The 17683-nt window shown below is 38.8% G+C and overlaps 1 protein-coding gene across 5 annotated transcripts in view; it reads right to left on the bottom strand.

Annotated features, from left to right (window-relative positions):
• LOC126357426 (protein SERAC1) overlaps positions 1–17683 on the bottom strand; it is a 252691-nt gene that overhangs the window by 155800 nt on the left and 79208 nt on the right. For all 5 annotated transcript variants that reach the window (XM_050007456.1, XM_050007458.1, XM_050007457.1 and 2 more), the window contains exon 4: positions 9942–10069. In XM_050007456.1, the coding sequence (XP_049863413.1) occupies positions 9942–10069 (128 nt within the window). The remainder of the gene's footprint in view (positions 1–9941; positions 10070–17683) is intronic.

Raw genomic sequence — 17683 nt, 5'->3', positions numbered from 1 at the left:
TGTTCAATTTTAACAATTTCAGCTGTTTCTCAACAACACTGATACTAATACTTATTTCACTAATCTTTTCAGTGCTATGAGGATCAAATTGGGGCAGTTCTCCTGGGTTTTCCTTTTTAAAGGAACATTTGAAAATGGACTTGAGTATTTCAGCTTTTGCTTTGCTACAATCAGTTTTAGGTTCTGCTGCATCCGTTAGGGACCTATCTCATTTGCTAGGGACTGGACACTAAATGCAATGCTACCAACAGCCTTTAAATATGACTACAATTTTTTTGGGTATTGTGAAACACTATTGTTATTGCCCCTATATACTGGTTACAGGGGGTAGAGATTTCATATCCCCAAGTACAGCTGATATGAAGAGCAGTGGTGACACAGAGATGTTACAAGCCACAAGTATGAGAGCTGCTGTTGCCAGCTGCAAAGGGTGAAACCAGCATGTCATGGATCTAATCCAGGAAGTGGACAGCCTTAGCACTTGTCCCATGCTGTATTAAGTATAAAGTCAATTGTCATATTGCTACATTGTGACAAAGTAAGCTAGGATAATTTTAATTCCCCTCTTGTTTTACCATGTGCCTCCTTAAATTCATTTTGTTACTCTGAACTATTTACCATTAACATACTTGAGCACAATCTGCATTTTCATAAAAGAGAAAGACTGGCCCTCAGTTTTTCAGTTTTAAAGGCTGTAACACCAGATCTAATTTTGTGCTTAGTTTTATGTATGTAATTGATTTTCTGATTTATTTTGACTATTACTAATTAGTATCTTTCATTACAGGGCAAATCAGTAATTGTTTCATAACTTAAATTCTATTGTTGACGTATAAACAAATATAAATTCTGTAATAATTGTAAACATTTACAAGATTAAATGCTAGTATTCTTAAAGTATCTATTTGACTCTAGTCGGAAACATGTTAACAAGGCCAGCCCTTAATTAATTCCAAAGTAATTAACAGTTTTGTCCAAAGTATTGTTTGCATACTTATATTTGTTAATTTCAAGATATAAACAAATAAATCGGCCTAACCCTTGTAGCGGAAGAAACTGTTAAAAGGAATGAATTTTTCAATGTATTCAGTTAATTTAACGAGTTACATTAGAGAAATTTGTTAACATCGAGTATAGATTTAAGTGTCAGGAAGTCATTTCTGAAAGTATTTGTATGGAGTGTAGCCATGTATGGAAGTGAAACATGGATGATAAATAGTTTGGACAAGAAGAGAATAGAAGCTTTCGAAATGTGGTGCTACAGAAGAATGCTGAAGATTAAATGGGTAGATCACATAACTAATGAGGAAGTATTGAACAGGATTGGGGAGAAGAGAAGTTTGTGGCACAACTTGACCAGAAGAAGGGATCGGTTGGTAGGACATGTTCTGAGGCATCAAGGGATCACCAATTTAGTATTGGAGGGCAGCATGGAGGGTAAAAATCGTAGAGGGAGACCAAGAGATGACTACACTAAGCAGATTCAGAAGGATGTAGGTTGCAGTAGGTACTGGGAGATGAAGAAGCTTGCACAGGATAGAGTAGCATGGAGAGCTGCATCAAACCAGTCTCAGGACTGAAGACCACAACAACAACAACAACATTTTAATTGTAATTTCTGTAAATTTAATTCTGAACAATGTGTAGTTTCGACCCCTATTATCGTAAGGATATCTAAGGGTCTGATTTTTGGTCACAGGACAGTCAGTCCACAGCAGAGTTTCAGTCGAGAAACCTGTGCTTGTTATTACAACAACAATGCTTCAAATTAATCATGAAATGAGTGTTAAACAATTAGGCATTTTGTAAAAACCAGTGACATTGACTGCTCCATACGTACCTGATTATTCTTCAAGAACTGTGAACTTTGTGGTTAAGTTTTACTGCTCATAGAGGTTCAACAAGAAACTATTGTAGCAGTATGTAGAGTTTCGTTTGCAAACTATTAATGAGGCTTATGGAAAGTTTAAAGAATAGTGCATTGGCCATACACATCTAACTGTGCATTATTGGGGGATTGTGCAAAATGAAAATTAAAGTACTGTAAAAACGTAACTGTGCATCTATCGGCTACATCATTTAAAGTAGTCAGTGTCGGAATCCACAACCCATTTTTCAGCCAGTGTCGCAACACAGTATGAAGACACCAAGGACAATCAACAATCAACAAACAAAATAAATAAAACCAGATGGGACCGCCACATGTGGTGCCCCGGGTGAGGATTACTGTACATAAGGATAATAAACTAAAACTCACAAAAAATCGATAGTGAAGAGAAGATATGCTATTGCCAATCAGCACTGGGATTTCATAACGATGAAGGTGCAGCAGCCAATCCACGAGCAGGTTCTATGGAAGCAGCCCTTGAGTAGAGGAGCAGCCAAGCAGCACACAGGTGAACACAGTGGATCAGAGATAAGCAAGACACATCACCAAGAGAATTACAACGCGCAGTAGACAATGGACCAAGAGGACAACCACAGCACCGGACCAGTAATTAAAAACAAGGTAATTCACTGCAAAAGCTGTTTTGTATTAAGTGATCCATAATGAGTGACTTTAATGAACAAGACAGTGTGACAGACGACAAAGCTGTACAGGTTAAGTTGTCAAATGAACAGGAGGACGTAAGTGTGACTGGTTCTGTAGACACTGACTATTCCAAATCAAACATGAATGTAACTATGAAGGATGGGGATGGAAGCCCTATTGTAAAGAGCAAAATGGAGGAAAACAGTCCTGAAGTGGATGAGGTCGTTAAGGTTAGTAGTGAAAGTCAACAAGGGAAAAAGTGTACGACAGACGAAAATTTTGCAATAATGTTAAGGCAAATTATGAGTAACATGGAAAGTAATATAATGAATAGGATGAAAAGTAATATGAATAGGATGGAAAGTAGTATGAAAGAAGACATTAGCAGGATGGATAATAACATTAGTAGTATGAAAAAAGACTTTAGCAGGGTGGAAAACAAAATGGGTAGCATTAGAACTGACAAGCTTAACTTAAAAGATGAACTGAGGAAAGAAATTAAAAAGGAATTTAAGATAGTTAGAGCTAATATTTCAGAATTAAATAAGACTTCGATGCGGTAGTTAAAAATTGTGATAATACTAATGAGAAATTAACGTCAAGTAGTAAATGTGTAGAAGAGAGAGAGAAACTTTGTGATGACCATAGTTGGATGGTGGAGGTTTTTGATAAACAATGTGCTGAAAGTAGAGTTAAACATGAGAACCAAATCGCTCCCATTAGAAATGATTTAGAGACAGAGGTAGAAACCAAGTGTGCAGTAGTAGTAGTAGTAGTAGTAGTAGTAGAGAAAAAACTGGTAAAAGTAAATGAAAATGTAGATTCAGAAGTGACAGAAATTGAGAAAAAAGTGGAAGAGGTACCAAATCTAGAGCGTGGTGTGGGTGAAAGTATGTCTGAGTTTGTAGTTGTAATGATGATAGCAATGATGGATCCAGTAGTGAAGATAATGGGGTGTTCAAATCTATAATTAATAATGAGGGCAAGTATTAAGTAAAGGAAGTATTGATGAGGATTTGTTGTATGAAGATCATCATATGGTAAGTGAAAAGAAAGTGTGTCAACCTGCAATAAAAGCAAGTGTACATGTTAGTTGTTTACTGGACAGTGGAAGTGATATGAATGGCATGTCACAGGTCTTTTTTGAATCTACTCAGAACACTGATGGTATAATAGTGAGGCATGTTTCTGGAATAAAAATTGTTGGTGCTACTGGTAAGCCATTAAAGAGTGTGAAACAAGAGGTACTATTGAATGTAGAATTGACGGGATAGTTGTTAAAGTGCAATTTGTTGGTGATTCAAAATCTCAGCAGTGATGTAATATTTGTGACTAATTTCTTGTGAAGTTAACAAGTAGGGGGTTCAACTTTCTGTGTTGGATTCATTATGTGGTGATAATGCTTACCCCAGCTGTCTGTCTCATTTTTCATGTTTCCTGCAGACCAGAATGCTGTTACAACAGTCAAGGGGCATGAGAGGGAAGCAGTAGTTGAAAAGAGGATGAGACAGGGTTGTAGCCTCTTTCTGATGTTCTTCAATATGTATTTGAGCAAGTAGAGAAGGAAACAACAGAAAAATCTGGAATAGAAATTAAAATCCAGGGAGAAGTAATAAAAAACTTGAGGTTTGTCAATAACACTGTAATTTTGTCAGAGACAGCAAAGGACTTGAAAGAGCAGTTGAACGGAATGGATAGTGTCTTGAAAGTCCGGAGATATATAATATGAACATCAACAAAAGCAAAACTAGGATAATGAAATGTAGCTGGATCAAATCATATGATGCTAAGGGAATTAGACTATGTACAGACACTTAAAAGCAGTAGATGAATTTTGCTATTTGGGTGGCAAAATACCTGATGACAGCTGAAGTAGAGAGGACATAAAATGTAGACTGGCAACGGCAAGAAAAGCATTTCTAAAGAAAAGAAATTTGTTAAAAGCAGATATAGATTTAAGTGCTAGGAAGTCTTTTCTGCACTCCGGTCGCAGGATCGAATCCTGCCTTGGGCATGGATGTCCATGATGTCCTTAGGTTAGTTAGGTTTAAGTAGTTCTAAGTTCTAGGGAAGTGATGACCTCTGAAGTTAAGTCCCATAGTGCTCAGAGGCATTTGAACCATTTTTAAGTCTTTTCTGAAGGTATTTGTCTGGAGTGTAGTCATGTATGGAGTGAAGATTTTGAAATGTGGTGCTACAAAAGAATGCAGAAGATTAGATGGGTTAATAATGTGACTAATGAGGAGGTGCTGAACAGAACTGGGGAGACAAGGGATTTATGGCAAAACTTGACCAAATGAAGGGAGCGAATGTTGGACACATTCTGAGACATCGAGGGATCACCAATATAGTATTGGAAGAAAGTGGTAAAAAAGGAAGGAGGTGGTAAAAGAATGCAGTAAACAGATCCACAGGGACGTAGGTTGCAGTAGTTCAGAAATGAACAGGCTCGCACAAGATAGAGTAACAAGGACCATCCAACCAGTATTTGGACTGAAGACCACATCGACACGACATCACTCCCCTAGACATAATGAGTGTAATACTAGATTACTTACAGCATGCAATGAGACATCTAGACAAACGTTTTTCCCACGCTCCATATGTGAATAGAATGGGAAAGAACCTTAATAACTTGTACAGTGGGATGTACCTTCTACCATGCACTTCACAGTGGTTTGCTGAGTATAGATACAGATATAGATAAAGATTTGACTGAATCAGTCAGGGGCTTCATCATGGAATTGAAAATACTAGAAAATGACAACATCACGAATGACTGCCCCTGCTCAAATGATCGACTCACAGCTTGGTTCCACTTAGGTCACCAAAATTTCTCTTAACATGTCTGATTAGTTGCTATTGAGAGTGCTTAAGGTTGCCTCCACTGTTTGGCTCTTCTGAAGGGTTTGGGTTGTTTGCAGGCACGGTCTGGAGTGAATGCTATGCTGCAAATCACAAAGAACCATGTCGACCCTTATTTAGAAAATTTAAAATATTAACTCTGCCATCCTTATACATATGTGAGATTATTATATTTTTGTACACCGGACATGAATTATTTGAGGAAAACCATTTTATCCATTCACATGATACCATAAACAAAGACAATTTTATGCTCCCCACCCACTGCCTCTGACTGTATGCCCAGGGACCTCAATAAATGGGAATGAAAATTTGTAATAAATTAAAAGGGAACAAGTTGATGCAGATGAATGTAGGTTTACTTAAAAGAAAGCTATATGAGGTACTGACACTGAAGTGTTATTACTCAGCGGACGAATTCACGCGGGACAAACTGGAAATTTGAGCTGAATACAATGTGTTACATATTCCAAGAAACATCCTTATAGTGTTATTATTTATTATAGTGCTACTATTTATCAATGTAAAAATCATTATAAATTTTTGAAATGTCTCCTGTATGCAAAACAAATGGATTGCAAATGTATGTCATGAGATGAATAAAACACAATTCACAAAAAGTTTCCAAATGACTTTGTTCTGGCCCATGAGTGCCTAGCATAAGCCACTCATTTTATTCTTTCTAGTTATTTATATTTAAGAAGGCCAATCTAATTATTCACATAAACAAGACGTAATACAGATTCATGATTTATTTGTCTTGGTTGATAACCATTTATGTATAAATTTTTCTTTTCCCAAATCAACTACACTCCTGGAAATGGAAAAAAGAACACATTTTCACCGGTGTGTCAGACCCACCATACTTGCTCTGGACACTGCGAGAGGGCTGTACAAGCAATGATCACACGCACGGCACAGCGGACACACCAGGAACGGCGGTGTTGGCCGTCGAATGGCGCTAGCTGCGCAGCATTTTTGCACCGCCGCCGTCAGTGTCAGCCAGTTTGCCGTGGCATACGGAGCTCCATCGCAGTCTTTAACACTGGTAGCATGCCGCGACAGCGTGGACGTGAACCGTATGTGCAGTTGACGGACTTTGAGCGAGGGCGTATAGTGGGCATGCGGGAGGCCGGGTGGACGTACCGCCGAATTGCTCAACACGTGGGGTGTGAGGTCTCCACAGTACATCGATGTTGTCGCCGGTGGTCGGCGGAAGGTGCATGTGCCCGTCGACCTGGGACCGGACCGCAGCGACGCACGGATGCACGCCAAGACCGTAGGATCCTACGCAGCGCCGTAGGGGACCGCACCGCCACTTCCCAGCAAATTAGGGACACTGTTGCTCCTGGGGTATCGGCGAGGACCATTCGCAACCGTCTCCATGAAGCTGGGCTACGGTCCCGCACACCGTTAGGCCGTCTTCCGCTCACGCCCCAACATCGTGCAGCCCGCCTCCAGTGGTGTCGCGACAGGTGTGAATGGATGGGCGAATGGAGACGTGTCGTCTTCAGCGATGAGAGTCGCTTCTGCCTTGGTGCCAATGATGGTCGTATGCGTGTTTGGCGCCGTGCAGGGGAGCGCCACAATCAGGACTGCATACGACCGAGGCACACAGGGCCAACACCCGGCATCATGGTGTAGGGAGCGATCTCCTACACTGGCCGTACACCTCTTGTGATCGTCGAGGGGACACTGAATAGTGCACGGTACATCCAAACCGTCATCGAACCCATCATTCTACCATTCCTAGACCGGCAAGGGAACTTGCTGTTCCAACAGGACAACGCACGTCCGCATGTATCCCGTGCCACCCAACGTGCTCTAGAAGGTGTAAGTCAACTACCCTGGCCAGCGAGATCTCCGGATCCGTCCCCCATTGAGCATGTTTGGGACTGGATGAAGCGTCGTCTCACGCAGTCTGCACGTCCAGCACGAACGCTGGTCCAACTGAGGCGCCAGGTGGAAATGGCATGACAAGCCGTTCCACAGGACTACATCCAGCATCTCTACGATCGTCTCCATGGGAGAGTAGCAGCCTGAATTGCTGCGAAAGGTGGATATACACTGTACTAGTGCCGACATTGTGCATGCTCTGTTGCCTGTGTCTATGTGCCTGTGGTTCTGTCAGTGTGATCATGTGATGTATCTGACCCCAGGAATGTGTCAATAAAGTTTCCCCTTCCTGGGACAATGAATTCACGGTGTTCTTATTTCAATTTCCAGGAGTGTACTTAAGGTCATCTGACATCCATGGAGGATCCTGTTTGTCTACACCATTACTCTCAGTCTCCAGGACCTCTACAGCAATTTTCCTAATCGTTTGTTTAACATTCCCATATTCCCTTTCAACATTGTCATCCTCTGGCACCACTTTTAGTTCACAATCTAATCTTCATTGAAATAAATCGTTAAGCTGAACTGCTTTAGGAGAAAGAGCTTGTACCATCTCTGTTCCAGTTTTTCTTTATCGCCCTGGATAGTCATATGTCCAGTTTTTTATGGTTTTCCCCAACATACATCATCTTTCCAACAGATTCATTCTGGGAACAGAAATGCATCCAAACTGAGAGTTTAATTTGTGGATCACAAATGACAGCAGCATAGAGAACAATCACTGACATGAAGAAAACATCAGTAATCAAAGCAGTAGACCCAGAAAAAGGATTATACAGGTCTTCTAAACTGATGACAGACCCCAGTATACTAGAAATGAAGAAGGTAGGACTGAACATACAGTTCAAAGTATGACCACCATGAGAGGGGAAGTACAGAGCACATTAGCTAAAATGAAGAATGACTGATCACTAGCCCTGGAAATATTCCTGTGGAATTACTGAAAGCTGCAGGCCGCCATTTGAAGAAAAGAATACTACTACACCTTATGAACAACTGCCGTCAATGGACTGAAGTTCCATCAGGATGGAAAAGATCATATATGGTCTCCATTTTCAGGAAGGAAAATAGAAGAGACACTAATTGCAACAGAGGCATCAGTGTGGACTGCACGAAGAGCCGCTTATTTGGCAAAATTATGTATGAGAAAATAGGACATAATGTTGGACACCATATTGGAAAAGAACAGAGTGGGTTCAGACCTCACAGATCCTGAACAGATAACCTCTTTATTTTACAACAGCTAATGGGGAAATTCGTAGCAGTAGGGAAGGAGTTACACATCGTCTTTATAGACTTAGTTAAAGCTTATGACACGTTTCCTAGAGTAAAACTCTGGGAAGCTTTGAAAGATTTAGACATGGATGACCATCTTTTACAGATTATTATTGAAATGTACAGAGATAATAAGGTACAGAGTAAAAGAGGGTCAAAGTTATCAGAACCTATTAATGTCACCAAAGGGCTGAGACAAGGTTGCAGTATGTCATCAATCTTGTTCAGTTTATGTATAGAATTGGCTCTCTGGCAGTGGAAGAACAGCTGTGGAGGAATGGGAATTATTATAAAGATGTACAGCTGTTTTCATTAAGTTTTGCTGGTGATCAAGCTGTTCTAGCACAAGATGAATTCTATATTGAGTTCACCATACAGCATTTAATCAGGAATATGATAAACGGGGACTAAAATGAGTCTGACAAAAATGGAATATCTGGTAGTGAATAGTGACACTATATTTGAAGTTCACATCAGTGACAGAGCAGTTATGAAACAGGTAGAAAAATTTAAATATGTAGGTGTATTTGATGAGTACAACAGAAATTCAGAATGCAACAAAATTCAGAATACAACAAATCAGAAAAGTAACAATGTGCAAGAATTCTTTTTGGTGGGACAAGAACATTACTAATAGCAATAATAACAGAGTGGGAAGTCTAATGTTGAATCTGCTCTATGCTATGGGTCAGAACTAAATGTTGATCTGAAAAGAAGAATAACAGCTGTGTAAATGGATCATTTACAAAGGAGCGCGAGAGTATCAAGAATCATAAGTGAAAGCTCAAAAGAAGGCAGATGAAACACTGCTAGACAGAATTGAAAGAAAATCTCTAAAGTGGTATGGGCATCTGTTGAGAACGCAAGATCATTTATGGCCAAAGAAATTTTTTGAATGGAAACCACCTGGCAGACATAAAAGGGGGAGACCATGATGTTCTTGGAATGTCCAAATCAGTGGAATAACGGAGCATCGCGGGATATACAAGGAGGAGGCACTGAATAGAGAGGCTTGGCGGAAGATGACAGGATTACAACAAAATGTTGTTATTAACTGATCTCTGTGTTAATTAATCCTGTAATAATAATAATAATAATAATAATAAAACAGCTTCACTGATTATGTCATTTTGCTAAACCTCACACAGAAAATAGACACATTTTTCAGTCTATCTAGCTCCTTGTTTTGGTTCTTTATGTAGTATTGCAGTTTACTTGCTTACTAAATTATGTTTGCATATCAGTGCTGTATGCACACACACACACACACACACACACACACACACACACACACACGTGCGCACACACAAACAGACGTACATGTATGTATGTTCAAAATGAGAATAGACATTATATTGTACCTAATAATTACCTGCTTGTTGTGATATAAATTTATGTAAACTGATTTCAGAAAATATTTCAGATCAGCTCCATCACTTCGTGCTAATCCTACAGCTGTCCGTGCATCACATGACTGAGCTATGTTACAGAAATCAGAATCTAAAAAGAAATTAAACACACAGGATTACAAATCATGTAACTGAATGACATTTAGTGAGCACAGAATTTAAAAAGTGGTTGGAAGATACAAAAGACTATTGTGGTTTAAAGTTTCTTCAATAATGAAGTGATTATAAAGAGAGCAAGAAGTTGCCTGGCAGGAATTGGTGACATATTCATTTATGCTCTAGTTGAATCTCTCCGGTGCAATTTCATCATGTGTTACCCCAAAATCTAAACAAAATGTTAAAAGCTTAATGGGCAATTGACTCATTTCACATTGGATTTTTTTCCGCAATACAATTCCCTAGGTGAATTGAATTCAATAGTGCAGAATACACTGACAATTAGTATTTAGAGCCAATAACCTACAGTGATTGAGCAGTGAAACCAATTGTCAATAGCTCATCTGACCATGATGATCAAATGTGCACAATAAAATATACTGACCAGTTATATACAGATCACAGAAGAAAAGTACTGTATCGCAAAATCATAAACATTAATTCGATCACAGTACTTAGAGAGACATTATGGGAAAAACTATGTGGAGAAATTTATCCAGCAGAGTAGATAGAAAATTTAACTGTTTCCAAAACATATCCCTACAACACAATTTGAATCATTATTACACAAAAAATAAATAAAAATAGTGACCCATATGGAACAGAGAATACATCTGACAAAATCACTGGCACTTTCAAACCACAGGCAACCAATATCAGTTTACTTCCTCAAAGTGCTTAAACACTGCACACACTGGTAGTAGTAGCTACATCAGATTCATCTCTGTAAATATTCCATGTGACACTAAAATGCCTAAAAAAGTTCAAAATTCATCAGGCCATTAACTGACTGCCATAGTGACTTTGGTGGCTATGGCAGTATTCCTAGCAGAATTATTACTCTTAAACTATATTCGTAATCAATGACTCAGGACATATTTTCTGACAGGTTTAAGGATAGAGAAGTAACACCAATCTATGAAATTGAAGCTGAGGAAATCAATCATAATTGCAAGTGTATTTTGTGACCTGTCAACATTTGAGGAACTGGACCATGATACAACGATGAGTCATTTATACAGGGTGGAGAAAAATTGTGTCATGTAATTTTAACCCTGGATAGCTGGTGCCAGTAGGAACCAAAATTATTCATGTTGTGTAGGTCGACAAGCACAATTTTTAAAATACGGAAACTTGGTGCCAGATGCTCTGATTTGTCACAGGATTGCCCTGTTGCAGGATGCTCTGGACAATGCATGACCACAAATGGTTTGCCTGCCAGAGATTGTGCTGTATCTAAGACAGCCCACATGCTTGGTGGTTGTGCACCAGCTTTCTGCTCTGGGGGCGAATCCACCATGGTCCGACACATCCATTGAAGTTTCACAATAAGACATACCGGGAAAAACACATCAACAGCTGTTAGTTCACAAACAGAAAGTCTTTTACAAATTGTTTTGGCTCTGAAAAGGGCCTTCTTTGTAGCTAGGACATTGTTTACTTAAAGCAGGTGCTCGAACTGATGACTCTATGACACGACACCAGCTTGGTAACGTCGAACGGCGTTTTGCCGAACTCTTTCAAAGATTCCTGACATTTCCCTGATGTGATTGGCAGTTTGCATCCAGGTGGGTGAACTAGAGCCTTGAAGAATCCCCACAGGAAAAAGTCCGGTGGCATGAGGTCTGGTGATTGCAGGGACAATGTCCTACTAGCACCTCTGCCAATTACGCAGCCATCAAAAAGTTCATTTAAATACCTGCGCACAGCACTACTGTTTCATGCAGCTGCCCGATCATGCTGCAACTACATGAGTAGCCATGTGTCCATGGAAACATCTTCCAGCAGGCTGGGTAGAGTTTCTTGCAAAAATTGAAGGTAATTTTACCCATTAAGTTGAGGAGACAGATGGATTGGCCCTATCAGATGGTCACCCACAATGGATGCCCAAATGTTGAGTGACAATTGTTACTGGTGTCTGTGGACATATGTGACATGGGGATTTCCCCTTGCCCAGTAATGTATGTTTCAATAATTGTAAAGGCCATCCCAATGGAAGGTGCACTTGTCAGTAAACAACACAATGGTGAGGAAGTTAGGACCTCATGCAACACATTGCAGAAACCATCGACAAAACCCTAGCCTGTTTTCATAGTCCGCCACAGGATTTAGGTCTTGGTCAGGGTGTAAACTAAATGGATGCTGGCTGTTAGCCTTCAAAACTTCCCAAACTAGCCAATGAGTGGTCCCCAAGTCATGTCCAACTGCTCGAGTATTTGTCGTATATGCTTCCTTGAAGCACTCGACAAAAGTCTCTTTAAATGAAGCATCCCGTCGTGTTCCAGGTCTTCCAGCATCATCATGCTATCCCACTAATGAGCCTGCTTCACCAAGTCACCAGCTGTAAATGTTTGCGGGTATGGGTGGCGTCTTGCTGGGTACCATTCCTCATACAATCATTGAGCTTCACGCACAATACCGTCAGCTAGTCCATAAACAAAAACCATATTTCATTGTTCTTCAAACGAATACTGTGCCACCATGCTTACTGTATGACTAAATTGCAGGTGACGTGTATGCTCCAAAGCAAGACTTATGTGTGAATGCCTCTGATGTGAGGTGGAGACAAACATCAAGACCTGTTAGACACATGTACATATCATGTCGGGGCAGTGACGGGGCAAGGGACATTTATTTGTATGTATGAACCGACAACCACAGCTCTGCCCGTCAACCAACACATGGCAACAGGGCAATCCAACAGCCAAGTTTCAGTAGTTTAACAATGGTGCTTTGTCGACCTACACAACCTTAGTAATTTTGGTTCCTACCGGCATCAGCTATCCAGGGTTAAAACTTTCTGACACAATTTTTCTCCACCTGGTATGAGCAGAACTCATTATCTGTCTCTCAGTTGAGTTTCTGAAGGATTCTTCACAGAGAAAGTAGTACATGATCTCACAAATGAAGTCCTGGCAAAGCTAAACAAGAAGAGTGACCCCCATGATATATTTAGTGACGTCACAAAAGCCCATATGTGTGTTCAAAGCTACAGTGTTATGGCATTAATGTCATCCTTTTTCTATTGATGGAAGCTCAGTTCCATAACAGACTGTATCTCTGGAATGAAAATAACCTCAGAATGGGGGAATATAGCACATAAAAGTCTGACAAAGTTGGGTACTAGGCCCACTTGTGTTTCTAGTCTGTATAACTGCGCTTCCAATGACTTTGAAAGGGTGTTTAAAAACTTTAATTGTTTCTTGTGCCACAACAATGTTAATCAAGTGTCCAAATTCAACCTTAAGAAACAAATGTCAGATTTATTTATTTATTTACCAGGTTCTGTGGGCCATGTGAGATAAAGCTACATCGCTATGGGGCAAGTCAGTACATACTTTGCAAAATTCTGATAGAATCAGTATTCTATCTTGAGAGGGGGAAGTTCTTAATGACTGCATGGAACCCCTGCACAGAACAGGTTTGTACTCCAAGAAAACCTTTCAACTTGGATTTAAATACATGGGATTTATCACTCTTTTTTTCCAGATCTACTGGAGCACTAATGAAAATGAAACTCGCTGAACAGTGCACGCCTTTCTGTACAATGCTTAAGGACGTGTTATCCAAGTGCAGATATTTTCTTTTCCATCTAGTGTTCACTGAATGGATGTTGCAGTTTCTTGTGAATCAGTAAATGCTGTCAGCAACCAAAATCCCAGGATAGAATACATGTAGAGCGACAGTTGGATTAGAATTCCAAAATATCTGAACAATACCTTACATAAAGTTCGCGACTAACACCACAGATCAGACTGAATGTCCTTTTCTGAACTAAAGCGTTTTCTTGGTGAGTGCACTGATTTGCCACTAAGTATAACAGCATACAAGATAATAGAATGAAAGTAAACAAAGTAAACAAGGCTTCAAATTTCAGTGTTAGAGACAGAGGAGACCATTCTTGTAGTGAAAGTAGCAGTATTCAGTTTCTGTGCAAGACCCTAAGAATTAAAAATTGTCAATTTCACTGACTGTTTGACCAGCTTAAGACTATTAAATTTCATTTCTACAAGAGTTTTGTGTCAGAAAATGTATATATTGTGTTTAACAAGTTGAAAATTAATGTGTTCTCTGAAAGCCACATGCTACTGTTACTTACTACGCTATTAGCTACATTATTTATCTTACATTTCACATCTTTCAATGACACTTGTGTCATTTGCAAGCATATCACTTTTTGTGCCATCTGTCATGTTTTGAGGCAGTTCACTGATATACATCAAGAAAAGCAGCTGACCCAGAACAGAACTTAACTTCAGAGAAAACCTCAATTTACTTGTATGTGAGTTCCCCAGTCATACTGTAATCATCAGTGGTGACTAATCATACAACAATCAATTGGGAAAATTACAGTTTTGTAAGCAGTGGATGTAATAACACATCCTGTGAAACATTACTAAATTCCTTCTTTGAAAACTACTACTAGTCCAGAATTCCATTCATGATGGAAATATATTGGCTCTAATAACAAAAAATAGAGATGACTTCTTTGAGGTTGTCCACATCAAAATTGGTACCAGTGCCCATGATGCAGTTGTGGCAACAATGGTTGTTACCAAAGTACAAATGGAAACTGAAACAAGCTGACAGATGCCCAGTTAACCAGATAAAAAAAAAAAAAAAAAAAACAGTAGTGTCATATCACAATAAGGAACTTGAAACTTTCATCACAGGACAGTAGTATGTAGAGGAACTATGGTTCATGTTTAAAAGAATAATTGACCATACATTGGACAGATATGTAGCCAGTAGAACAGTTCATAATGGGAGGGATCCTCAATGGCATACAGCCACTGTAAAGAAACTTCTGAAGAAACGTAGATTATTGCATAATAGGCTTAAAAGAAAGCATAGTGTGATAGACAGAGAGATGATAAATGAAACATATCTGGCTGTCAAAGAGAGTAATGTGTGAAGCCTTCAATGACTGCCATAGCAGAATACTGTCAAATGGTCTTTCACAAAATCCAAAGAAATTCTTGTCATATGTAAAGGCTGTGAGTGGCACCAAAGTTAGTGTCCAGTCCCTAGCAAATGATATGGGAACTGAAATCAAGGTTGGCGAAGCAAAAGCTGAAATGCTTAACTCTCTTTTCAAATGTTGATTTAAAAAGGAAACCCAGGAGAATTGCCCCAATTTAATCCTCGTACCACTGAAAAAATGAGTGAAATAAGTATTAGTGTTGTGGTGCTGAGAAACAGCAGATAATTAAAATTGAACAAAGCTTCAGAGCCTGATGGAATCCCTATCAGATTCTATACTGAATTAGTCATTGAGTTAGCCCTTTTGTAACTTAAGTCTATTGTAGATCCCTTGGAAAAAAAAAAAACACCATGCCCAGTTCGTGGTAAAAAGCACGGGTCACACTTGTCTATAGAAGTGGTAGTCGAAGTGATGCACAAAACTACTGTCCAATATCCTTGACATCAATCTGTTGCAGAATCTTAGAACATATTTCAAGCTCAAACATAATGAGCTCTCTCAAATAGAATGGATTCCGAAAACATCAATCATGTGAAACCTAACTTGCACTTTTCGATATGACATACAGAAAGCTTTGGATGACAGATGCAGCATTTCTTGATTTACCAGTTGTTTGCAGAGTCCCCCCCCCCCCCCCCCTTTGTTAATGGAATTTTATAAACGTTAATGAAGCATTATCACTAATTCATGTCTGTTTCTTATGTTTCATGTTCTTCCCAGTGGAGAGACAATAAAAAAATAACTAATAAACAAAAACGGCTGTACACTGAGAGCAGAGAAATGATTGTCTATGAAGCTACGAATAAGCAAGTGAAAAATTTTGTATATTTTCATTGACATTCTTATGTCAGGTTTTGGGGGCTTGGAATAGCTTAAGGGGGGTAGGACGTCAAATGGGCCGACTTGGAGCAGGAGAGGCACCACAGGACATTTTAATTTCCACTGTCTATGCTTTTACAAGTAAATTCATAAAACCATGACCACAAAGGATTCAGGATTCATACTCATAGCAGTGGAAGCTCAAAAATGTAACAAAACTGGCTGCATTTGTTGCTATAAGTTCACTTTTCTTCCTAAGTAATAGAGATTCTTTGATGAATTTTGCACAGCATACAAATCATAGTTACAGGTGTATGAAACTCTAGAAGTTATTTAGTTTATCAAAAATGAATGAACTATTACATTTTAAACTTCTTGTTTAGAAAAAACTCAAGTTTTATAGTTGATTATCTCAATTTTTTCCACAGTTTTTCAATAGATTTGGAAAATTCTAGAGTTTCATACACCTGTAACTACTGTTTGTATGCTATGAAAAATTCATCAAAGAATCTCTCTTACTTAGGAAGAAAAGTGTACCTATAGCAACAAATGCAGCCAGTAATAAGTGAAAAAATAATGAAATTTCACATGTAAAAAAAAAAGGTATTTTGCTACGTTTTTGAACTTCCACTGCGATGAGTGTGAGTCCACAATCCTATATGGTCATGGTGACAAAGTTTTATGAATTTATTTGTAAAAGTATATACAGTAGAAATTAAAATGTGCTGTGGTGACTCTCCAGCTCCAAGTCGGCCCGTTTCATGTCCTACCCCACTTAAAGTGTAGTTATCAATGTTCCAGCAAGGAATAAATTAATTTCCCTGTGATGATTAAGAATTTAATATAATTCTTCAGTGAAATCCGCCATTGATACAACAGATGGAGGCACAGTTATATTGTTTTTCCTTGACTGACTATGATTTGACTTGTTACTGCTGCAATAGATTGCCACATTAAATATCTTAATATTATGTTTAGTTTCATTTTAATATTTTTGAGTACCATATACACCCAATTATAAGATGAGGCTTTTTTCCCAAAAGCATCATCTGAAAACCGCAGGGTCATCTTATATTCACAGATGAAACTACTGCTGCTGAAGTTGGCCTTTTTATGTTTTGTAATAGAGTGTATAGGGGTTATCTTACATTTACCGGTGAAGCCTTGGCTATTGAGGTCATGTGTAGAATTAATTTTGAAGAATTAGTATAGACAGGACATTGCGTTCAAACAAGCTCAAGATCTCTCAGTACACTGAAGCACTTGATACAGTATCAACATTGCTCGAAGAATCACATGACATGAGAAAAAAATCACAAACTGTTGGTCATGACACTTTGCGTAAAAATGCATTATGCATTAATTTATCCACATATCTCTTATTATATACCTGTGTGGGATAATGTAGCTAATATACACATAAGCAGATTACTTAAACTCCAAAAGAAAGTGATAGGTGCATTGAAAATCTGTCACCAAGACAGTCCCACATAAGTTAATTCAAAGAATTGCAAATACCGACAGTGCCTACTCTGTACATATATGAAACAGTTATGTACCTAAAAATAAACTGTACAGCTTTTATGAACAAAAATATACATAAATACAGTACTAGGTGTAAAGATAACTATCACATATATTCAACTAAACTTAAGTTAAGTGAAAAAGAACCTAAAATTGCAGGATGTATATTATATAACAAACTTCTAAGCACAATCAAGAACTTAAACACACTGTCTGCTTTCA

Source organism: Schistocerca gregaria, chromosome 1 (genome assembly GCF_023897955.1).
Source record: "Schistocerca gregaria isolate iqSchGreg1 chromosome 1, iqSchGreg1.2, whole genome shotgun sequence".
Lineage (NCBI taxonomy): Eukaryota > Metazoa > Arthropoda > Insecta > Orthoptera > Acrididae > Schistocerca > Schistocerca gregaria.
This window is presented reverse-complemented; position numbering and strand designations above follow the sequence as displayed.